At 35.6% G+C, this 25,763-nt stretch overlaps 2 protein-coding genes across 3 annotated transcripts in view; one reads left to right on the plus strand and one right to left on the minus strand.

Moving 5' to 3' along the window:
* The window catches only part of brip1 (BRCA1 interacting helicase 1), a 43,694-nt gene extending 30,557 nt beyond the window's left edge, over positions 1–13,137 (minus strand). The window contains exons 1-5 of one of the 2 annotated variants that reach the window (XM_061925920.1): positions 12,903–13,137; positions 9,527–9,638; positions 6,517–6,717; positions 4,603–4,703; positions 2,169–2,267 (exon numbers count right to left, since the gene is read on the minus strand). In XM_061925920.1, coding sequence (XP_061781904.1) covers positions 2,169–2,267; positions 4,603–4,703; positions 6,517–6,717; positions 9,527–9,638; positions 12,903–13,034 — 645 coding nt within the window. In that variant the 5' untranslated portion in view covers positions 13,035–13,137. Of the gene's footprint in view, positions 1–2,159; positions 2,268–4,602; positions 4,704–6,516; positions 6,718–9,526; positions 9,639–12,902 lie in introns of both variants that reach the window. The other variant, XM_061925919.1, reaches the window with a different exon arrangement.
* Positions 13,138–16,470: 3,333 nt separating this feature from the next.
* On the plus strand, positions 16,471–25,039 carry tpst1 (tyrosylprotein sulfotransferase 1). Its single transcript, XM_061925921.1, has 5 exons — positions 16,471–16,685; positions 20,001–20,891; positions 22,766–22,964; positions 23,885–23,953; positions 24,540–25,039. Exons 2-4 carry the CDS (start codon positions 20,095–20,097, stop codon positions 23,918–23,920), a joined length of 1,032 nt encoding a protein of 343 aa, XP_061781905.1. The 5' UTR covers positions 16,471–16,685; positions 20,001–20,094; the 3' UTR covers positions 23,921–23,953; positions 24,540–25,039.
* Positions 25,040–25,763: the final 724 nt, after the last annotated feature.

Raw genomic sequence — 25,763 nt, forward strand, 5'->3', positions numbered from 1 at the left:
CGCCATCCAGTGGATAAAATTAACATTGCACATTTAGAATGTACAGCAAATGACTTTCTTCCTAAGAAAGTATTAAAAGTAAAACATATTGATCATCTTTTGTTACAAACTGCACATGACTATACTGTCATTTGGTCAGAAGACACAGATATGTATTGAATGGCATTAAGTGAGCCTGTTCAAATTAAATTAAATAGAATAATAATAATTATGGCGCTGCTGCTTTAGAAACATTTTCTGTTTTTGTTGATTATTTTTAAAGGGGAACTGCTCCTTTCTTTGGGATTTTGTCTATCATTCACAATCCTTTTGTACAACGATAACACATGTTTTTTTATGTATTCTAAGGCGTAAATAATGGCAAGTAAGAGGTAGCTAACAATGCAGATAATGGAGTACACTACTGCGCCCATAAAGTTCTCCAAAAAACATCCAAAAGGCGCCAACAATACTCCATTTACATGTGGTAACCTGAATATGAACAAGTATTAGTGATGCTGTTACTATAGGCGCTAACACAGAGGAACTACTTTTAGCTGTGCTGTGATCACAGAGAGCTAACTAGCTTATTGAGATGCTGCATGGCCTCTGAGTTGGTGAAACTTCATTCTAGACGATAAATCATGTCTCTCACCTGGATAGTAGAAGGTTGTGGACATAAACCCACAAGTTGGTCAACTTTCACATCCAACTTAGACCCGGAGATGGCCAGAAAGACACTTTTTTAACCCTTTGTGAGGATGATGATGAATTGTTGATGTAAAGGGGAAGATATAAACATCCCATCAGTCTTTATCCCAGTGAGAGCAGACATTGTACAGTAAGTGATTGTTTTGTCTTGTTTAGCACTTAGCAATACTGCTACATGATGCTTAGTGTTTGACTAAAGCTGCATCTGTTTAGCTTCTAAAACTTGTAGATCATCCTCCTTATATTCAGGCTCAAAAATAGAAGTTTCTGGATCATCAATTGTCCCTAAGTAGTCTTTGTTGTCTCTCATCGAGTCTGACATGTTTAGTAGTCTTGTTATTGTTGAAGGGAAAGGGAACGTTGTGATGTGAAATTACTACTTAAAATGATCAAAATATGTAAATATTACATGTTATTATGAATGTTAATAGGTATTACATATATACTTACAGTGTGTATATAAAATATGTAAATATTACATGTTATTATGAATGTTACTACATTACATATATACTTACAGTGTGCATATAAAATATGTAAATATTACATGTTATTATGAATGTTACTACATGACATATATACTTAGTGTGTATATAAAATATGTAAATATTACATGTTATTATGAATGTTACTACATGATATATATACTTAGTGTGTATATAAAATATGTAAATATTACATGTTATTATGAATGTTACTACATGACATATATACTTAGTGTGTATATCAAATATGTAAATATTACATGTTATTATGAATGTTACTAGATACTACATATATACTTACAGCATGTATGTAAAACCTTGGATGTTTTTAGAGCGCTTTACAGGCGGAATAGAGGAACTCCCATTAGCTCCATTGCTGGCTGACTTTTGCTAACGTTTATTTACGAATTAGAAAGCATTAAAAAAAAGCACAACGTGTTCCTGACTGACATAAGGATTGTGAATGACAGACACAATTCCAAAAAAGTGCAGTTACCCTTTAAGTACACTCAGCAATCAATAATCAGTTTCATTCATTCATCACTTGACGTAATGTACATGTTTACTGTAGCAGGTTGATGAAGTATAATTGACTGTTATTAATGAAGTATATCAATATTGACCTGATGTGACAATAATGTATACTGTAGCAGGCTGATAATGATAATTGTTATGAATGAAGTATATCAATATTGTGACAATAATGTACATGTTTACTGTAGTAGGCTCATAATGATAATTGTTATGAATGAAGTATATCAATATTGTGACAATAATGTACATGTTTACTGTAGTAGGCTCATAATGATAATTGTTATGAATGAAGTATATCAATATTGTGACAATAATGTACATGTATACTGTGGTAATGATAATTATTATGAAATATATCAATATTGTGACAATAATGTACATTTTTACTGTAGCAGGCTGATAATGATGATTGTTATGAATGAAGTACCGGTATATCAATATTGTACTCACTGTACTCACAGAGCAAGAAGACAACAAATCAGCTGAATGGCTTTTAGGTGTCACGGGAAGACTCTGAGAACTTTCCAGCTGTGGCGTCTCTTCTATAAACACCACCCCCTAAAACACAACATGAAGTCAATAACATTTATATAGCGCTTTTTCTCTAGAGACTCAAAGTGCTTTACATGGTGAAAGCCATTATCAGCAGGTGGGTCAAGTGTCTTGCCCAAGGACACAACGGCAGTGACTAGGATGGCAGAAGTGGGGATCGAACCTGGAACCCTCAAGTTTCTGGCACGGCCGCTCTACCAACCGAGCCACGCCGCCCCAACATCTTTACTTACTGTTTACTACCAACAATCACTCACACAAACTTCACAGTATATAATTGTAATACCATGAATATACATGTAATAACATGAATATACTTGTAATAACATGAATATACATGTAATACATGAATATACATGTAATAACATGAATATACATGTAATAACATGAATATACATGTAATAACATGAATATACTTGTAATAACATGAATATACATGTAATACATGAATATTAAGGCTGAAACGACGCGTCGACGTAGTCGACGTCATCGGTTACGTAAATACGTCGACGCCGTTTTTGTGCGTCGGCGCGTCGCATATTTACGTCACACTACTTTACTGTCATGGCGGAGCGCAAAGCAGACGGTGCGAGCGAGGGGAAAAAAGCACGCCAAAAGTCGTCAAAAGTGTGGGAGTATTTCAATAAACGGCCTAATAATGTTGTTGTATGCACACTGTGTCGAGCGGAAATGGCCTATCATAGCAGCACAATGGCTATGAACGAACATTTGAAAAGAAAACCCCCGACAGCGTTCTTGCCATCACCATCAACAAGTCAATCGTCCGCGTGCGTATACGTTGTCATTATTACACAAAAACATGAATGTGTCATTTGTATCTGCGTTGTAAATTCATAAACTAAAGCACCGTTTGCTCTGAGAGGCGCGTTTGGCGTGCCTGTTCAGTGTTTACAAAGACGCGCTCCTCTTTAACGCTGTGGAGAGGCGGCGGCGGCGAGCGAGCGGCGAGGCGGGGCGCGCCGGGAGCGACGCCGCAATCGTGCCCAGGTGCGCGATCCGCGCAGTTGGAAGAGAAAAGACTTTGTGTAAAATGAAAAGATTGTAAACCTGGCAAAGCCGTCTGGCGTTCAGTCTGTCGGTCCTGAAAGAACCCCACGGCACAAGACGTGTCACAAACGCTAACGTTAATTAGTTGTGCAAATACCTTTTACAACATTAACAGTTACATATACTATGTACAAACCAACAATTAACTTTCACTTTAATCATACTATCATTGTTGTGTTATTAAGCAAAATAAGCAATACTTTTACTTTTGTTGAAATGTTTACACTGTACACTTTTTTGTATTGGATGTTTAGCTTTATTTTTGCACATTTTAGCAAATAAGCAATACTTTTACTTTTGTTGAAATGTTTACACTTGTTACAGAATATTTCCGTTTTGCACTTTTTTGTATTGGATGTTTATCTTTATTTTTGCACATTTTAAAGCAAAATAAGCAATACTTTTACTTTTGAAATGCTTATACTATTCCAGAATATTAAGATTTGCACTGGATGTTTACTTTTATATTTGCACATTAAAAAGCAAATAAGCTACTTTTAATTTTGTTAAATGTTAAAAGTTTTAAATGTTTACATTGTTACAGAATATTTTGTCATGTTGTTGTCAATGTTGACTGAGTGGCCATACTTTTTTTTGTGTAAATAAAAGCCATGCCTTTTGAAAAAACTGGCCTACATTTATTTTTTCCTCTTCATTTTAAATTTAAAAAAAAATCGGTAAAAGGAAAAATAATCTATAGATTAATCGAAAAAATAATCTATAGATTAACCGATTAATCGAAAAAAATAATCTATAGATTAATCGATAGAAAAATAATCGTTAGCTGCAGCCCTAATGAATATACATGTAATAACATGAATATACTTGTAATAACATGAATATACATGTAATACATGAATATACATGTAATACATGAATATACATGTAATAACATAAATATACATGTAATAACATGAATATACATGTAATAACATGAATATACATGTAATACATGAATATACATGTAATAAGATTAATATACATGTAATAACATGAATATACTTGTAATAAGATGAATATACATGTAATACATGAATATACATGTAATAAGATTAATATACATGTAATAAGATGAATTAATAACAAGATATACATGTAATAAGATGAATATACATGTACCGGTAATAAGAAGATATACATGTAATAAGATGAATATACATGTACTAACATGGTACAAAGGTAATAAGAAGATATACATGTAATAAGATGAAGATATGAAGTTATTCAAGTAGATTGACATTAGAAAACAAGTGTAAAATAAAGAATAAATGACCTTTTGTTCAGCAGTGCGAATACGTTTCTTCTTTGGCTGGAAATCATCTTGGTCAGCGGTGATGTGAAGATGAGAAATGTCAGCCCACTTTTTCCTGGGAACTGACAAACATTCACCAAATAAAGGACAATATTCTATGTAGTATCAAAGACTGTACTTGCTACTGTACTCGGTACATTAAAGGAAAAACAAGTTATTTTCCCACATAAAGATTGTAATTACATTATTTTAAGTGCAGTTCTCTTTTAACCGTGTTTGAGATTTGAGCTTCCACTGAAAATAATCAGCATTTGTTCTATGAATACTAGCGCTGTCAATAATAACCACTTAACTCAAACCACTGATCACTAAAACATCAATCACACTATTAGTTTGGATTGCACTTCCTTCTTTACCGTAAGTGTGAGGTTACCTGCAAGGTGTGTTGTCACATGTCAGTGATGGGATCAATGACATGTCAGTGATGGGATCAATGACACGTCAGTGATCGGATCAATAACACGTCAGTGATCGGATCAATAACACGTCAGTGATGGGATCAATGACACGTCAGTGATGGGATCAATGACACGTCAGTGATGGATCAATAACACAGCAGTGATGGGATCAATAACACGTCAGTGATGGGATCAATGACACGTCAGTGATGGGATCAATGACACGTCAGTGATGGGATCAATGACACGTCAGTGATGGGATCAATGACACGTCAGTGATGGATCAATAACACAGCAGTGATGGGATCAATGACACGTCAGTGATGGGGTCAATAACACGTCAGTGATGGGGTCAATAACACGTCAGTGATGGATCAATGACACGTCAGTGATGGGATCAATGACACGTCAGTGATGGGATCAATAACACGTCAGTGATGGGATCAATAACACGTCAGTGATGGGATCAATAACACGTCAGTGATGGGATCAATAACACGTCAGTGATGGGATCAATGACACGTCAGTGATGGATCAATAACACAGCAGTGATGGGATCAATAACACGTCAGTGATGGGATCAATGACACGTCAGTGATGGGATCAATGACACGTCAGTGATGGGATCAATGACACGTCAGTGATGGATCAATAACACAGCAGTGATGGGATCAATGACACGTCAGTGATGGGATCAATAACACGTCAGTGATGGGGTCAATAACACGTCAGTGATGGGGTCAATAACACGTCAGTGATGGGATCAATAACACGTCAGTGATGGGATCAATAACACGTCAGTGATGGATCAATAACACAGCAGTGATGGATCAATAACACAGCAGTGATGGGATCAATAACACGTCAGTGATGGGATCAATGACACGTCAGTGATGGGATCAATGACACGTCAGTGATGGGATCAATGACACGTCAGTGATGGGATCAATAACTAGCTGATCAATAACACAATATTGCAAAGATGAGTGAGTGTGTACTTAATTACTTGCAATATTCTTCAAAAATTAGGCTCTTTCTTTAAGTTAATTTGAATGATGAAAGCATGTTATAACCTGTGATTAATCATGATTAATCTAATATCAAAAGTGTAATTAATCATGTAGTAATAGGACATATATGAATCAATAGACATCTTATTTTGATGGTGTTTACCAGCTGGTGATGGTGCAGGCAGATTGATGTCTTTGCAAGGAGACTTAATAACCTGTGATTAATCATGATTAATCTAATATCAAAAGTGTAATTAATCATGTAGTAATAGGACATATATGAATCAATAGACATCTTATTTTGATGGTGTTTACCAGCTGGTGATGGTGCAGGCAGATTGATGTCTTTGCAAGGAGACTTAATAACCTGTGATTAATCATGATTAATCTAATATCAAAAGTGTAATTAATCATGTAGTAATAGGACATATATGAATCAATAGACATCTTATTTTGATGGTGTTTACCAGCTGGTGATGGTGCAGGCAGATTGATGTCTTTGCAAGGAGACTCGGTCAGATCAATAACATCTGGTGTTGCATTGGAGGAAGCTGGGACTTTGCAGTGGCAGACACAGTCACATGTCTCCATCATCTTTGACCGCTTGTCATCGCTGCACCTTTTACTAGAATCTTCTTCACATTTTCCTCCTCCTCCTCGCATTTTATCTGCAGGTGAAACATCATGCAAATGTCATCATGTAAATATCATCATGTAATTATAATGTAAATATCATCATGTAAATACCATCATGTAATTATCATCATGTACATATCATCATGTAAATATAATGTAAATATCATCATGTACATATCATCATGTACATATCATGTAAAAATCATGTAATTATAATGTAAATATCATGTAATTATAATGTAAATATCATCATGTACATATCATCATGTAATTATCATCATGTAAATATCATCATGCAATTATAATGTAAATATCATGTACATATCATGTAATTATAATGTAAATGTCATCATGTAATTATAATGTAAATATCATCATGTAATTATAATGTAAATATCAGTGTAAATATAATGTAAATATCATCATGTGCATATCATTATGTAATTATAATGTAAATGTCATCATGTAATTATAATGTATATATCATCATGTAAACATCATCATGTACATATCATCATGTAATTATAATGTAAATATCATCATGTACATATCATGTGCATATCATGTAAATACCATCATGTACATATCATCATGTACATATCATCATGTACATATCATGTAAATATCATCATGTACATATCATGTAATTATAATGTAAATGTCATCATGTAATTATAATGTAAATATCATCATGTAATTATAATGTAAATATCATAATGTAAATATAATGTAAATATCATCATGTGCATATCATTATGTAATTATAATGTAAATGTCATCATGTAATTATAATGTATATATCATCATGTAAACATCATCATGTACATATCATCATGTAATTATAATGTAAATATCATCATGTACATATCATCATGTAAATATCATGTGCATATCATGTAAATATCATCATGTAATTATAATGTAAATGTCATCATGTAAATATCATTATGTAATTATAATGTAAATATCATCATGCAAAATGTCATCATGTAAATATCATCATGTAATTATAATGTAAATGTCATCATGTAAATATCATCATGTAATTATAATGTAAATATCATGCAAAATGTCATCATGTAAATATCATGTAATTATAATGTAAATATCATGTAAATGTCACGTAATTATAATGTAAATGTCATCATGTAAATATCATCATGTAATTATAATGTAAATATAATCATGTAATAATAATGTAAATATCATAATGCAAACATCATGCAAATAACATGAAATATCATCATGTAATTATAATGTAAATATCATGTAATTACAATGTAAATACCACATTTTAAATGTCATCATGTAAATATTATGTAAATATAATGTAAATATCATATAAATATCATCATATAAATATCATGTAAATATCATCATATAAATATCATGTAAATATCGTGGATATATCATGTAAATATAATATAAATATCATCATGTAAATATCTAAATATCAGTATGTAAATATAAGAATGTAAATATCATGTACATATATTGTAAATATCAGTATCTAAATATGTACTGTAAATATCAGTATGTAAATATGTACTGTGAATATGAGTATGTAAATATCAGTATGTAAATATTAATATATAAATATCAGTATGTAAACATCATGTAAATATAAGGATGTAAATATCATATAATTATGTAAATATCATAAATATGCGAATATCAGTATGTATATATCATGTACATATGTAAATATCATCATATAAATATGTAAATATCAGTATGTATATACCATGTACATATTATGTAAATATCAATATGTAAATATCAGTATGTAAATAGCATCATATAAATATGTAAAAATCATCTTATACATATCAGTATGTATCTATCATGTACATATTATGTAAATATCAATATGTAAATATCAGTATGTAAACATCATCATGTAAATATCAGTATGTAAATATCATGTAAATATCAGGATGTACATTTCATCATATAATATGTAAATATCAGTATGTGAATATTAGTATGTAAATATCAGTATGTAAATGCCATGTAAACATCATTGTGCAAATATGTAAATATCAGTATATCAATATCAGGATTTAAATATCAGTATGTAAATATCATTATGTAATTGTCATGTAAATATCAGTATGTAAATATCATTATGTAATTGTCATGTAAATATCAGTATGTAAATATCATTATGTAATTGTCATGTAAATATCAGTATGTAATTGTCATGTAAATATCAGAATGTAAATATCATTGTGCACATACAGTATGTAACAAAGATGAGCAATAAACAAAATGTCCAGTTGTGGTAATAATTCATCCTCAATGGGACGGGCAATATGAGCCCATCAACACGGACCAGCCAGGAAAAAAAGACAACCTGACCTGGTTTTTCCAACTGGGAGAAGATGAAGATGTTTGTTTTGGAACAGTCACAGCACAACAAGTTTGGTACTGGTACTTACCAAGACATGGACAACAAGTTTGGTACTGGTACTTACCAAGACATGGACAACAAGTTTGGTACTGGTACTTACCAAGACATGGACAACAAGTTTGGTAATGGTACTTACCAAGACATGGACAACAACTGGTACTTACCAAGACATGGACAACAACTGGTACTTACCAAGACATGGACAACAACTGGTACTTACCAAGACATGGACAACATCAAGTTCAGTACTTACCAAGACATGGACAACATCAAGTCCAGTACTGGTACTTACCAGGACATAGACAACATCAAGTCCAGTACTGGTACTTACCAGGACATAGACAACATCAAGTCCAGTACTGGTACTTACCAAGACATGGACAACAACTGGTACTGGTACATGGACAACAACTGGTACTGGTACTTACCAAGCTGCGCTCGCTGCCATCCCAGTGCCGAGCAGAGCAGAGCCAAACTCTTGCCACTTCCTGTGGGACTTTCCAGTAAACAGTGCTGGCTGTTGTTCAAACCCCTTAAGATCTGCAGGTGTGACACAAACTCATCTTCAATCCATGAAAGTCCTCAGACTGACTGACTGACTGACTGGAACTTGTCTGACTGACTGACTGACTGGAACTTGTCTGACTGACTGACTGGAACCTGTCTGACTGACTGACTGGAACTTGTCTGACTGACTGACTGGAACTTGTCTGTCTGACTGACTGACTGACTGACTGGAACTTGTCTGACTGACTGACTGGAACCTGTCTGACTGACTGACTGGAACTTGTCTGACTGACTGACTGGAACTTGTCTGTCTGACTGACTGACTGACTGACTGGAACTTGTCTGACTGACTGACTGGAACCTGTCTGTCTGACTGACTGACTGGAACTTGTCTGACTGACTGACTGACTGGAACCTGTCTGACTGACTGACTGGAACCTGCCTGACTGACTGACTGGAACCTGTCTGACTGACTGACTGGAACCTGTCTGACTGACTGACTGGAACCTGTCTGACTGGAACTTGTCTGACTGACTGGAACTTGTCTGACTGACTGACTGGAACTTGTCTGACTGACTGACTGGAACTTGTCTGACTGACTGACTGGAACTTGACTGACTGACTGGAACTTGTCTGACTGACTGACTGAAACTTGTCCGACTGACTGACTGGAACTGGTCTGACTGGAACTTGTCTGACTGACTGGAACTTGTCTGACTGACTGACTGGAACTTGTCTGACTGACTGACTGGAACTTGTCTGACTGACTGACTGACTGACTGGAACTTGTCTGACTGACTGACTGGAACTTGTCTGACTGACTGGAACTTGTCTGACTGACTGACTGACTCTTGTCTGACTGACTGACTGGAACTTGTCTGACTGACTGACTGGAACTTGTCTGACTGACTGGAACTTGTCTGACTGACTGACTGAAAGTTGTCTGACTGACTGACTGACTGGAACTTGTCTGACTGACTGGAACTTGTCTGACTGACTGACTGGAACTTGTCTGACTGACTGACTGGAACTTGTCTGACTGACTGACTGGAACTTGTCTGACTGACTGACTGAAACTTGTCTGACTGACTGACTGGAACCTGTCTGACTGACTGGAACTTGTCTGACTGACTGACTGGAACTTGTCTGACTGACTGACTGGAACTTGTCTGACTGACTGACTGGAACTTGTCTGACTGACTGGAACTTGTCTGACTGACTGGAACTTGTCTGACTGACTGGAACTTGTCTGACTGAGTGACTGGAACTTGTCTGACTGAGTGACTGGAACTTGTCTGACTGACTGACTGACTGGAACTTGACTGACTGGAACTTGACTGACTGACTGACTGAAACTTGTTTGTCTGACTGACTGAAACTTGTCTGTCTGACTGACTGAAACTTGTCTGTCTGACTGACTGAAACTTGTCTGTCTGACTGACTGAAACTTGTCTGTCTGACTGACTGACTGACTGCCTGGAACTTGTCTGACTGGAACCTGTCTGACTGACTGACTGGAACTTGTCTGTCTGACTGACTGACTAACTGACTGGAACTTGTCTGACTGACTGACTGGAACTTGTCTGTCTGACTGACTGACTGGAACTTGTCTGACTGACTGACTGACTGACTGGAACTTGTCTGACTGACTGACTGACTGGAACTTGTCTGACTGACTGACTGACTGACTGACTGACTGACTGGAACTTGTCTGTCTGACTGACTGACTGACTGACTGACTGGAACTTGTCTGACTGACTGACTGGAACTTGACTTACTTCACTCGGCACTGAGACATGACGACAATGGTTGGTAATAAAATAGTTTTGCTTACTTTGTCTTCATTTGTGCATATTTTATTTACATTTGCTTGCATGTCCTGATTACAATAACAACAAAGTGTTCATGCGTTCACAAATATTTTCTCGAATCCAGGTTAATACTGCCATACTTTCATTCTCAAGCCTATTTTGCAGTGAACAGGAAGTCACTGTGTGCAGGTTTAATCCTGCCATACTTTTATTCTCAAGCCTACTTTGCAGTGAACAGGAAGTCACTGTGTGCAGGTTTTTGTTGCATTTGTTTTACTGTATTTTGAGAAAGAGTCCCAGGCCAATACATGAATGAGCCGTGGCCACAAATGGTTGCATTTTAAAAAGGTCCATTTTAACAAATGGTTGCATTTTAAAAAGGTCAATTTTAACGCATGGACTTGAAAATGGTGAAGAAATATGAAAGAATCCTGTTCAATCCAAATGAGATGGACGCCAATTAATAATACTCAATTAAACACATATGTGAATAGTTTTACACGCACAGTTGAATAGTTAGTGAGAGAATGTAATAATAAGAATAGTTAGTGAGAGAATGTAATAAGAATAGTTAGTGAGAGAATGTAATAATAAGAATAGTTAGTGTAATAATAAGAATAGTTAGTGTAATAATGAGAATAGTTAGTGAGGGAGTGTAATAATGAGAATAGTTAGTGAGGGAATGTAATAATGAGAATAGTTAGTGAGGGAATGTAATAATAAGAATAGTTAGTGAGAGAATGTAATAATAATAATAATTAGTGAGGGAATGCAATAATAAGAATAATTAGTGAGGGAATGTAATAATAAGAATAGTTAGTGAGAGAATGTAATAATAAGAATAGTTAGTGAGAGAATGTAATAAGAATAGCTAATGTAATAATAAGAATAGTTAGTGTAATAAAAAGAATAGTTAGTGTAATAATAAGAATAGTTAGTGAGACAATAAGAATAGTTAGTTAGATAATAAGAATAGTTAGTGAGACAATAAGAATAGTTAGTTAGATAATAAGAATAGTTAGTGAGACAATAAGAATAGTTAGTTAGATAATAAGAATAGTTAGTGTAATAATAAGAAGTTAGTGAGATAATAAGAATAGTTAGTGAGATAATGAGAATAGTTAGTGAGATAATAAGAATAGTTAGTGAGATAATAAGAATAGTTAGTGAGATGATAAGAATAGTTAGTTAGATAATAAGAATAGTTAGTGAGATAATAAGAATAGTTAGTGAGATGATAAGAATAGTTAGTTAGATAATAAGAATAGTTAGTGAGATAATAAGAATAGTTAGTGAGATGATAAGAATAGTTAGTGAGATAATAAGAATAGTTAGTTCGATAATAAGAATAGTTAGTGAGATAATAAGAATAGTTAGTTAGATAAAAATAATAGTTAGTGAGATGATAAGAATAGTTAGTGAGATAAAAAGAATAGTTAGTGAGATGATAAGAATAGTTAGTGAGATAAAAAGAATAGTTACATACAGAGTTCATCATGGCTAGCTGGGAAGGATAAGCCTTGCAGGGGAATTGAACCTTCACTCCTCCGATAGTGTAATCTACTGACGTCATCTTTACGTCCTTCTGCTGAAGATTGTCACAAATGCTATTTCCCATGAAGAGTCGTGGCCAAGGAAGCTCGCGTTGACGTCGACAGTCCGAGAAGAAAAATGCGGCCTGGAGAGAAAAGTTGTGTTCAGAAACAGCGCCACTTTCATTTTCTTCTTCTTCTTCTTCTTCTACTTTGTCTTCTTCTTCAGTGGACATCTACAGCAGCGCTACGACAGCGCCGCTTTTGGTCATGACGTGTATTGCAGTAGGTCCCAATTCTGTATGTGCAAGCTTCTGCCAGCAATGTCCCACTAATACAGCGTTTCTCAAAGTGTGGGGCGCGCCCCACTGGTGGGGAATAGAGACATGAGAGGTGGGGCGCGAGGAACGGGAGGAAATTTCACTTTAATTTTTTTTTTTTAATTATTATATTCTTAGATTATTTTTTTTACTATGCTTTCATTTTCTATACACACTGTAAATCACTTTGTGATTCTGTCTGTGAAATCCGCTATATAAATAAATGGAAATTACCGGTACTTATTTTTACTGTAGGCTTTATATTTCTCGGTACGAGCGAAAGTTTGACAGACATAGCAACAGTAACTAATGGGGGCGGGGCTAAGCGGAACAAACTTCCGCGCGGATGGGTAGCAGGCTAATGTGTGGATCACAATTACACAAATATATACATTTGTGACTCGCACCTCAAAGGTCGTCGAGCCAGAGCCAGCGCCTGCAGAGAAACAAAAATCTGACGGGCACACACTGTGTCATTCACCGGGAAGCACTCGCGTCAAGGCAGCTCAGCCCCGAACTCAATGAGGTTTTAACATGTTGTGAGCGCGGTAAATTTGATCAAAACACGACCACTGAAAGTGCGACTGTTCTCTGCACTGTGTGAGGAAATGGAAGCTGATCACACAGCCGTGCTGTTTCACAGTGAAGCAAGGTGGCTCTCCCGGGGGACAGTGCTGTCACTTGCCCTGTCTTGCCAAATGCATAGCCCCTCCTTTTTTTTTTGCAAAGATTGCAAAGTGGCACTTTTATTGTATTTATTATTGAACTTGATGCAAGTTATTTGATTTATTATTGAACTTGATGCAAGTTATAACACTTTTTTTGATTTATTATTGAACTTGATGCAAGTTATAACACTTTTGTTTTATTTATTATTGAACTTGATGCAAGTTATAACACTTTTGTTTTATTTATTATTGAACTTGATGCAAGTTATAACACTTTTTTTGATTTATTATTGAACTTGATGCAAGTTATAACACTTTTGTTTTATTTATTATTGAACTTGATGCAAGTTATAACACTTTTTTTGATTTATTATTGAACTTGATGCAAGTTATTTGATTTATTATTGAACTTGATGCAAGTTATAACACTTTTATTTGATTTATTATTGAACTTGATGCAAGTTATAACCCTTTTTTTTATTATTGAACTTGATGCAAGTTATAACACTTTTGTTTTATTTATTATTGAACTTGATGCAAGTTATAACACTTTTTTTGATTTATTATTTAACTTGATGCAAGTTATTTGATTTATTATTGAACTTGATGCAAGTTATAACACTTTTTTTGATTTATTATTGAACGTGATGCAAGTTATAACACTTTTTGATTTATTATTGAACTTGATGCAAGTTATAACACTTTTTTGATTTATTATTGAACTTGATGCAAGTTATAACACTTTTTTGATTTATTATTGAACTTGATGCAAGTTATAACACTTTTATTTGATTTATTATTGAACGTGATGCAAGTTATAACACTTTTTTTGATTTATTATTGAACTTGATGCAAGTTATAACACTTTTGTTTTATTTATTATTGAACTTGATGGAAGTTATTTTATTTATTATTGAACTTGATGCAAGTTATACCACAGCTGCACAGTTATTTTATTTATTATTGAACTTAATGTTATTTTATGTTATTGAGTTCGAATGTATACAACTTGATGTTCAATAAATTTGAAAATGTTAAAGCTTGGCATTAGCGCTCTGTTGGGGCGATGGGGGCAGGTGGGGCTTGAAAACTCCCCCTTGTCCAAAGTGGGGGATGACAAAAAAAGTTTGAGAACCACTGCACTAATATATACTCATAGACATCTTAGAAGATGTCCCACTAATATACTCATAGACATCTTAGAAGATGTCCCACTAATATACTCATAGACATCTTATAAGATGTCCCACTAATATACTCATCCCACTAATATACTCATAGACATCTTATAAGATGTCCCACTAATATACTCATAGACATCTTAGAAGATGTCCCACTAATATACTCATCCCACTAATAAACTCATAGACATCTTATAAGATGTCCCACTAATATACTCATAGACATCTTAGAAGATGTCACACTAATATACTCATCCCACTAATAAACTCATAGACATCTTATAAGATGTCCCACTAATATACTCATAGACATCTTAGAAGATGTCCCACTAATATACTCATCCCACTAATATACTCATAGACATCTTATAAGATGTTCCACTAATATACTCATAGACATCTTATAAGTTAATATACTAATATAATATACTCATAGACATCTTATAAGTTAATGTTTCTTAATGTTTGCCTTTTGTCAAGCATTCTGGTCAAGTCGTTTTTGAAAGGTTGTTTTGAATAAATAAATGTTATTATTGAGGTGTGATTTGGATATTAAACTTTATACTTACATGATGTATTTATTACATATGATACATGTGTCCCTAAAGTCTGGACACATAGGCAACAATTAATATATTACGTAAAGCAATATATACATTATACAAGTAAATAACACAACTCAAATACACATGTTGTTCTTTAAATCAATTTAAAAATGGTATTTTCATTTCCGTTGGTCCTGAAAAACAATGACATTTTTCAATCATATTACTTACTATGGATTTAGTAAACATTAATGAGGATTCTGTTTTCATCAATTCTTTTATTATGAACACAACAAATCTATTAGTGGTGTTTCATTTTGCATGATCAAAAAGATACAAGAAAGAAACAAAAATATGAATATTTGGCTAATTGTGTTGAAATGTAATGTTGCAGATGTTAAGTGGAATGGATTTTCTCCTATTCCTCAATATTTGCATCAAAAGTAGGGGAAATGGCAGCAAACAATATAATAAAGTTAAAGTTAAAGCACCAATGACTAGATGTGGTGAGATTATCCTCTGCTTTTGACCCATCACCCCCTGGGAGGTAAAGGGAGCAGCGAGCAGCCGCGCCCGGGAATCATTTTTTGGTGATTTAACCCCCAATTCCAGCGATAACGATACAAGCAGCAGTTTTAACGTAGTATTTACTCATCTATTTTTATAACACAACTCTACAAATGTGGATTATTCTATTTACAATGATCATGATCCTTTCTGTATGTGTTTTTGCCACATCTTCTTACTCCCACTCTCCAGTCCGCTAGATGGCGCTAAAAGTTTATATCATTTGCAAAGACGAGGAAGAAGAGGAGGAGGAGGAGGCGGAAGTAGAGGAAGACAAGAAGAAGAAGAAGAAGAAGTCGAGTAGAAAGATGGAAAAAAGGAAGATTTAGTTATTTGTCTTCTTATTTACTTATTTGTCTACTTATTTACTTATTTGTCTACTTATTTGTCTTCTTGTTTGTTAGTTGAAGTGTTGCGCCAGCAGACAGTAAAACAACTTTAGTGCTACAATCAAAGGTATGTTTTCTTTTCTTTTCACCTTCTAACCAGGAAATGAACATTTCTGGCTTAACGTGTTTTAAATCTTTCATTTGTGTTTACAAGGTGGTCTATTTTGTACTTTTATGTAGTCCAATAAACATTTGTATTTATAAGGTGTTCTATGTTGTACTTTTATGTAGTCCAATAAACATTTGTATTTATAAGGTGTTCTATGTTGTACTTTTATGTAGTCCAATAAACATTTGTATTTGCTAAGGTGTTCTATGTTGTGCTTTTATATAGTCCAATAAACATTTGTATTTATAAGGTGTTCTATGTTGTACTTTAATGTAGTCCAATAAACATTTGTATTTGCTAAGGTGATCTATGTTGTGCTTTTATGTAGTCCAATAACATTTGTATTTATAAGGTGTTCTATGTTGTACTTTAATGTAGTCCAATAAACATTTGTATATGCTAAGGTGTACTATGTTGTACTTTTATGTAGTCCAATAAACATTTGTATTTGCTAAGGTGTTCTATGTTGTAGTTGTATGAAGTCCAATAAACATTTGTATTTGCTAAGGTGTTCTATGTTGTGCTTTTATATAGTCCAATAAACATTTGTATTTATAAGGTGTTCTATGTTGTACTTTAATGTAGTCCAATAAACATTTGTATATGCTAAGGTGTACTATGTTGTACTTTTATGTAGTCCAATAAACATTTGTATTTGCTAAGGTGTTCTATGTTGTAGTTGTATGAAGTCCAATAAACATTTGTATTTGCTAAGGTGTTCTATGTTGTGCTTTTATGTAGTCCAATAAACATTTGTATTTATAAGGTGTTCTATGTTGTACTTTAATGTAGTCCAATAAACATTTGTATATGCTAAGGTGTTCTATGTTGTGCTTTTATGTAGTCCAATAAACATTTGTATTTATAAGGTGTTCTATGTTGTACTTTTATATAGTCCAATAAACATTTGTATATGCTAAGGTATTCTATGTTGTGCTTTTATGTAGTCCAATAAACATTTGTATTTGCTAAGGTGTTCTATGTTGTAGTTGTATGTAGTCCAATAAACATTTGTATTTATAAGGTGTACTACGTTGTAGTTGTATGTAGACCAATAAACATTTGTATTTGCTAAGGTGTTCTATGTTGTACTTTTATGTAGACCAATAAACATTTGTATTTATAAGGTGTACTATGTTGTACTTTTATGTAGTCCAATAAACATTTGTATTTGCTAAGGTGTTCTATGTTGTAGTTGTATGAAGTCCAATAAACATTTGTATTTGCTATGGTGTACTATGTTGTGCTTTTATGTAGTCCAATAACATTTGTATTTATAAGGTGTTCTATGTTGTACTTTTATGTAGACCAATAAACATTTGTATTTATGAGGTGTACTATGTTGTACTTTTATGTAGTCCAATAAACATTTGTATTTATAAGGTGTTCTATGTTGTACTTTTATGTAGACCAATAAACATTTGTATTTGCTAAGGTGTTCTATGTTGTACTTTTATGTAGTCCAATAAACATTTGTATTTATGAGGTGTACTATGTTGTACTTTTATGTAGTCCAATAAACATTTGTATTTATAAGGTGTTCTATGTTGTAGTTGTATGTAGTCCAATATACATTTGTATTTATAAGGTGTTCTATGTTGTATGTAGACCAATAAACATTTGTATTTGCTAAGGTGTTCTATGTTGTACTTTTATGTAGTCCAATAAACATTTGTATTTATAAGGTGTTCTATGTTGTGCTTTTATGTAGTCCAATAAACATTTGTATTTATAAGGTGTACTATGTTGTAGTTGTATGTAGACCAATAAACATTTGTATTTATAAGGTGTACTATGTTGTAGTTGTATGTAGACCAATAAACATTTGTATTTATAAGGTGTTCTATGTTGTACTTTAATGTAGTCCAATAAACATTTGTATATGCTAAGGTGTTCTATGTTGTACTTTTATGTAGTCCAATAAACATTTGTATTTATAAGGTGTTCTATGTTGTACTTTAATGTAGTCCAATAAACATTTGTATATGCTAAGGTGTTCTATGTTGTGCTTTTATGTAGTCCAATAAACATTTGTATTTATAAGGTGTTCTATGTTGTACTTTTATATAGTCCAATAAACATTTGTATATGCTAAGGTATTCTATGTTGTGCTTTTATGTAGTCCAATAAACATTTGTATTTGCTAAGGTGTTCTATGTTGTAGTTGTATGTAGTCCAATAAACATTTGTATTTATAAGGTGTACTACGTTGTAGTTGTATGTAGACCAATAAACATTTGTATTTGCTAAGGTGTTCTATGTTGTACTTTTATGTAGACCAATAAACATTTGTATTTATAAGGTGTACTATGTTGTACTTTTATGTAGTCCAATAAACATTTGTATTTGCTAAGGTGTTCTATGTTGTAGTTGTATGAAGTCCAATAAACATTTGTATTTGCTATGGTGTACTATGTTGTGCTTTTATGTAGTCCAATAACATTTGTATTTATAAGGTGTTCTATGTTGTACTTTTATGTAGACCAATAAACATTTGTATTTATGAGGTGTACTATGTTGTACTTTTATGTAGTCCAATAAACATTTGTATTTATAAGGTGTTCTATGTTGTACTTTTATGTAGACCAATAAACATTTGTATTTGCTAAGGTGTTCTATGTTGTACTTTTATGTAGTCCAATAAACATTTGTATTTATGAGGTGTACTATGTTGTACTTTTATGTAGTCCAATAAACATTTGTATTTATAAGGTGTTCTATGTTGTAGTTGTATGTAGTCCAATATACATTTGTATTTATAAGGTGTTCTATGTTGTATGTAGACCAATAAACATTTGTATTTGCTAAGGTGTTCTATGTTGTACTTTTATGTAGTCCAATAAACATTTGTATTTATAAGGTGTTCTATGTTGTGCTTTTATGTAGTCCAATAAACATTTGTATTTATAAGGTGTACTATGTTGTAGTTGTATGTAGACCAATAAACATTTGTATTTATAAGGTGTACTATGTTGTAGTTGTATGTAGACCAATAAACATTTGTATTTATAAGGTGTTCTATGTTGTACTTTAATGTAGTCCAATAAACATTTGTATATGCTAAGGTGTTCTATGTTGTACTTTTATGTAGACCAATAAACATTTGTATTTATAAGGTGTTCTATGTTGTAGTTGTATGTAGACCAATAAACATTTGTATTCATATCAATATGTAGGGAGAGCAGTCACTCCCTGTGGAGCTCCATGTGTCCATCTTGGACTAGTCAGCTGTGATCCAAGACAAGAATAACGTGACTTGTGTGTGGTCCTCAGAGGCGGGCGCCATGGAGCAGGAAGTCCATGTCTGGTGACCTCAGAGATGGCTGAAGAGAGATTCTACCTTCTGTCACCCTGAGTAGTAGCCAGCATGCTAGGAAAGGTGAAGCACAACTTCCTGCTGGTATGTCTGCTCATGAGTTCAGTCACCGTCTTCTACCTGGGCCACCACGCCATGGAGTGCCAGCAGCAGGGGGAGGAGTCAGTGGGCGGGTCCAGGGCCCACAATGTGAGTGCGTACAACAAAGACATGCCGCTCATCTTCATCGGGGGATTCCCCCGCAGTGGCACCACGCTGATGAGAGCCATGCTGGATGCCCACCCAGAGGTGCGTTGTGGTGAGGAGACCCGAGTCATCCCACGTCTTCTGGCCATGAAGCAGATGTGGAGCCGCTCAGGAAAGGAGAAGATGCGTCTGGACGAGGCCGGCGTGACGGACGAGGTGCTGGACGCCGCCATGCAGGCCTTCCTGCTGGAAGTCATCGTCAAACACGGCGAGCCCGCCAACTTCCTGTGCAACAAGGACCCCTTCGCCCTCAAGTCTCTGTCCTACCTGGCCAAGATCTTCCCCCGCGCCAAGTTTGTGCTGATGATCCGTGACGGCCGCGCCTCTGTGCACTCCATGATCTCCCGCAAGGTGACCATCGCCGGCTTTGATCTTGGAAGCTTCCGGGACTGCCTGACCAAGTGGAACCGTGCTGTGGAGAGCATGTACACTCAGTGCCTGGACCTACCTGACAGGTGTCTGCCTGTCAGGTACGAACAACTGGTCCTCCACCCGGGAACATGGATGACAACGCTCCTCACCTTCCTCCACATTCCTTGGAGTGACACCGTGCTCCACCATGAGGAGCTCATCGGCAAGGCAGGAGGAGTTTCACTCTCCAAGTCAGTCACACCCTCAACACAGCCTTGTCTTGGCATACTCTTTGTCCATCCATCCATCATCCATCCATCATCCATCAATCCATCCATCCATCATTCATTCCATCCATCCATCATTCATTCCATCCATCCATCATCCATCAATCCATCCATCCATCATTCATTCCATCCATCCATCATCCATCAATCCATCCATCCATCATTCATTCCATCCATCCATCATTCCATCCATCATCCATCCATCATCCATTCATCATCAATCCATCCATCCATCAATCACACACTTTCCTTTTCTACCTTACCACTGGCCCTCACTGTACTCACTGAGTATACTTTCTATCCTCACTGAGTATGCTCACTGTACTCACAGAGTATACTCACTGTACTCACTGGGTATACTCGCTGTACTCACAGAGTATACTCACTGTACTCACTGGGTATACTCACCATACTCATTGAGTATACTCATTATACTCGCAGAGTGTACTCACTATACTCATGAAGTATACCGTACTCACCATACTCACGGAGTATACTCGCTATATTCACTAAGTATGCTCACCATCCTCGCGGAGTATATTTGCTATACTTATTGAGTATACTCACCATATAGTCACGGAATATGTTCGCTATACTCACTGGGTATACTCACTGAGTATACTCAACTCACCATATTCACGGAGTATACTCACTTTCCATCCCCTCCTGCTCCGGCCCGGCTGCACCAAATGATAATATAAATACATTTAATAAAGTCAAATACAAATAAGGTAAAGTATCCCACACTTCTCTTTTGTAAAGTAAATGTGAACAGCCGATATGGGCATTTACATCTACTATATGATTTGTCTGAGAAGCTGGACAGGACAAAAAAAAAAGAGTATACTCACTATACTCACTGAGTGTACTCACTGTACTCACTATACTCACGGAGTGTATTCACCAAACTCACAGAATATTCTCATTGTACTCACTGAGTATACTCACCATACTCACGCAGTATACTCACAATACTCACGCAGTATACTCACCATGCTCATGCAGTATACTCACTGTATTCACTGTACTTACGGGGTTTACTCACCATACTCACTGAGTTTACTCACTATACTCACGTAGTATTCTCACCATGCTCACTGAGTATACTCACTGTACTCACTATACTCACTGAGTATACTCATGCCTAATGATGTTTCTAATGGGACGGTCAAAGGATTTCACCCTCCTTTCCTACTTGGGTGGCGGTCAACATTTGGTGTTACCTCAGCAAACATCCGGTGTTATTGGTCACCATGGAAACATCCGGTGTTATTGGTCACCATGGAAACATCCGGTGTTATTGGTCACCATGGAAACATCCGGTGTTATTGGTCACCATGGAAACATCTGGTCACCATGGAAACATCTGGTGTTATTGGTCACCATGGAAACATCCGGTGTTATTGGTCACCATGGAAACATCCGGTGTTATTGGTCACCATGGAAACATCCGGTGTTATTGGTCACCTTGGAAACATCCGGTGTTATTGGTCACCATGGAAACATCCGGTGTTATTGGTCACCATGGAAACATCCGGTGTTATTGGTCACCATGGAAACATCTGGTGTTATTGGTCACCATGGAAACATCTGGTGTTATTGGTCACCATGGAAACATCCGGTGTTATTGGTCACCATGGAAACATCTGGTGTTATTGGTCACCATGGAATCATCCGGTGTTATTGGTCACCATGGAAACATCCGGTGTTATTGGTCACCATGGAAACATCCGGTGTTATTGGTCACCATGGAAACATCCGGTGTTATTGGTCACCATGCAAACATTTGGTGTGAGGAACAATTGAAGATGTTTCATAAGAGCTTCACCTTCTTGCAGGGTGGAGAGGTCCACAGATCAGGTGGTTAAACCCGTCAACATGGAGGCTTTGTCCAAATGGGTGGGCAAGATCCCAGCTGATGTGGTGAAGGACATGGCCGCCATTGCTCCCATGTTGTCCAGATTGGGCTATGACCCCCAAGCCAATCCCCCCCACTATGGCAGCCCCGACCCCAAAGTTCTGGACAACACCAGGAAGGTCTGTACAAATGTTTGCTGTTGCAGCATGAATGTCTTCATAAATCATTCAACTTTCAACAATGACTAGATACTAGTCTTAAACAACCATCACTAGTTACTACTAGTCTTGAACAATAATGACTGGTTTCTAGTCTTGAACAACAATGACCAGGTACTAGTTTTAAACAACCATTATTAGTTGCTACTAGTCTTGAACAACAATGACCAGGTACTAGTCTTAAACAAACATCACTATTTACTACTATCCACCCATCCATTTTCTACAGCTTGTCCCGTTACTACTAGTCTTGAACAATAATAACTGGTTTATAGTCTTGAACAACGATGACCAGGTACTAGTCTTAAACGACCATCACTTGTTACTACTAGTCTTTAACAACAATGGCCAGGTACTAGTCTTAAACAAACATCACTAGTTACTACTAGTCTTGAACAATAATGGCTGGTTGCTAGTCTTGAACAATGACCAGGTACTAGTTTTAAACAAACATCACTACTGTTGAACAGCCATGACCAGTTGCTAGTCTCGAACAACCATCACTAGTTGCTAGTCTTGAACAGCCATGACTAGTTGCTAGTCTTGACCAACCATGACCCGATACTAGTCTTGAAAAGCCATGACTAGTTGCTAGTCTTGAACAACCATGACCAGTTACTATAGTTGAACAACCATGACCAGTTGCTAGTCTCGAACAACCGTGACCAGTTGCTAGTCTTGAACAATCATGACCAGTTACGTAGCATGACCAAGGAGAGACTACCGGTACTACTGCTGCATCTGTCAAAGTCTATGCCTGTACTATTTCTCCAATAACAAGATTTCTGACTGCAAGAAATATGTTAGAGCTTTTAAAATGAGGGCAAATGCACCATCTGAGCTAACTGGACTAACGTTAGTCATTTTGTTTTCCCATATAGATCCAGCGGTCTGCAGAAAAGGTCCATCCCAGCTAAGACCAGCAAGATTTACATACTTTCAATGTACAGGTATGGAACAACCATGACCAGTTACTAGTCTTGTACAACCGTGACCAGTTACTATTTTGTAACAATGACCACTTACTAATCTTGAAACAACAATGACCAGTTACCAGTCCCGAACAACCATGACCAGTTACTAGTCTTGAACAACCGTGACCAGTTACTAGTCTTGTACAAGCGTGACCAGTTACGATTCTTGAACAACCGTGACCAGTTACTATTATTGAACAACCATGACCAGTTACTAGTCTTTAACAACCATGACCAGTTACTATTATTGAACAACCATGACCAGTTACTATTTTTTAACAACCGTGACCAGTTACTATTTTGTAACAATGAACAATTACTAATCTTGAACAGCCATGACCAGTTACTAGTTTTGAACAACCATGACCAGTTACTAGTCTTGAACAACGACCAGTTACTAGTCTCGAACAACGATATGACCAGGTACTAGTCTTGAACAACAATATGATCAGGTACTAGTCTTAAACAACACTATGAGTAGGTACTAGTCTTGAACAAAATGATGATCAGGTACTAGTCTTGAACAACAACATGACCAAGTGTTTTCACTTCTTTGCTTCAGGAAAGAACAATATCCTGGTCATCTTCTTATGAAATATTCTTCAATCTGGGTTTGATTCAACATGAACTCACTCTTGTTCTTCAATATAGCGTCTGCTCTATGGGAGGGAGTCATAATCAATACCCAATCAGAACCATAGCATAAATGAGTCATCCTTTCATAGTCACTGTACTAGCGATGGTGGTAATACAAATGTTGTTTATTTCTCAGAATACACATATGGTTTTTAACAGTAGGAACATGTTGACTTGGGAATGAAAGCACACCTTATTGACCTGCATGACACGGTTACAATGTGTAGTGTTGGTATTCCATCATAAAACATTTTACAGTACTGTGATATATGTTACAATGTGTAGTATTGGTATTCCATCATAAAACATATTACAGTACTGTGATATATGTAACATCTTCTATGTTTGAATGAATGTCTTCTCATGACTAGATTGTCTTTTATTGACTTTGATTGACATTTTACCAATAAACCTAAAAGGCAATAAGTGTTGAAAGTGTTGTTTTTCACGTACAAACTGCTGTGGAACATAAATCCTGCAGACAAAATGAAAACTTGAAGAACAGGAAGCGATGGGTTTAAAGTCGGTGCTTCTAAAGACTGAACGTTTCCTGTAGTTTCAGTTTGTTACATCACACATAATCAATACAAATATCAACTTAGCCTGAAATAAAATAGGATTGCACTATCAATAGCTTGATTGTTTCATATCAAGTTTCACATTTTAGTCTGAGTCAGAGGACAAGAACTGAAGAAGAACTTCCAGACGACAAAGAGAAGATTCTTCTTTAAGGCGGAGATGAATATGTAGTTGAAATATTTGAGATGAGATTTGATTGAATCAACGTAGATTAATGGGTATTTCAAGTATTATATTCCATTAGATTCAATCAATGAAAAGTTTGTTTAGTCCTCAATCATCCCCTGATCTGAAGCCACATCTGGTTCCAAGATGTAAATGATGTAGAAACCTTGGGAAGGGGATGTGAGATTAGATTAGTCCCTCAAGGCTCTGGATGTTTCCTGGCTCTCTTGGTTGACACGTCTTTGCAACCTTACGTCTGGAACACAATCAATCAATCAATGTTTATTTATATAGCCCTAAATCACAAGTGTCTCAAAGGGCTGCACAAGCCACAACAACATCCTCGGTTCAGATCCCACATTAGGGCAAGGAAAAACTCAACCCAGTAGGATGACAATGAGAAACC

This window comes from Nerophis lumbriciformis, linkage group LG30 (assembly GCF_033978685.3).
Source record: "Nerophis lumbriciformis linkage group LG30, RoL_Nlum_v2.1, whole genome shotgun sequence".
Lineage (NCBI taxonomy): Eukaryota > Metazoa > Chordata > Actinopteri > Syngnathiformes > Syngnathidae > Nerophis > Nerophis lumbriciformis.

Bases quoted from the DNA above. Each gene is read 5' to 3' on its own strand.
- tpst1 (XM_061925921.1), top strand. From the start codon at position 20,095: ATGCTAGGAAAGGTGAAGCACAACTTCCTGCTGGTATGTCTGCTCATG. The intron at 20,892-22,765 runs GTCAGTCACACC...ACCTTCTTGCAG, and splicing joins GGAGGAGTTTCACTCTCCAA to GGTGGAGAGGTCCACAGATC. The intron at 22,965-23,884 runs GTCTGTACAAAT...TTTCCCATATAG, and splicing joins TTCTGGACAACACCAGGAAG to ATCCAGCGGTCTGCAGAAAA.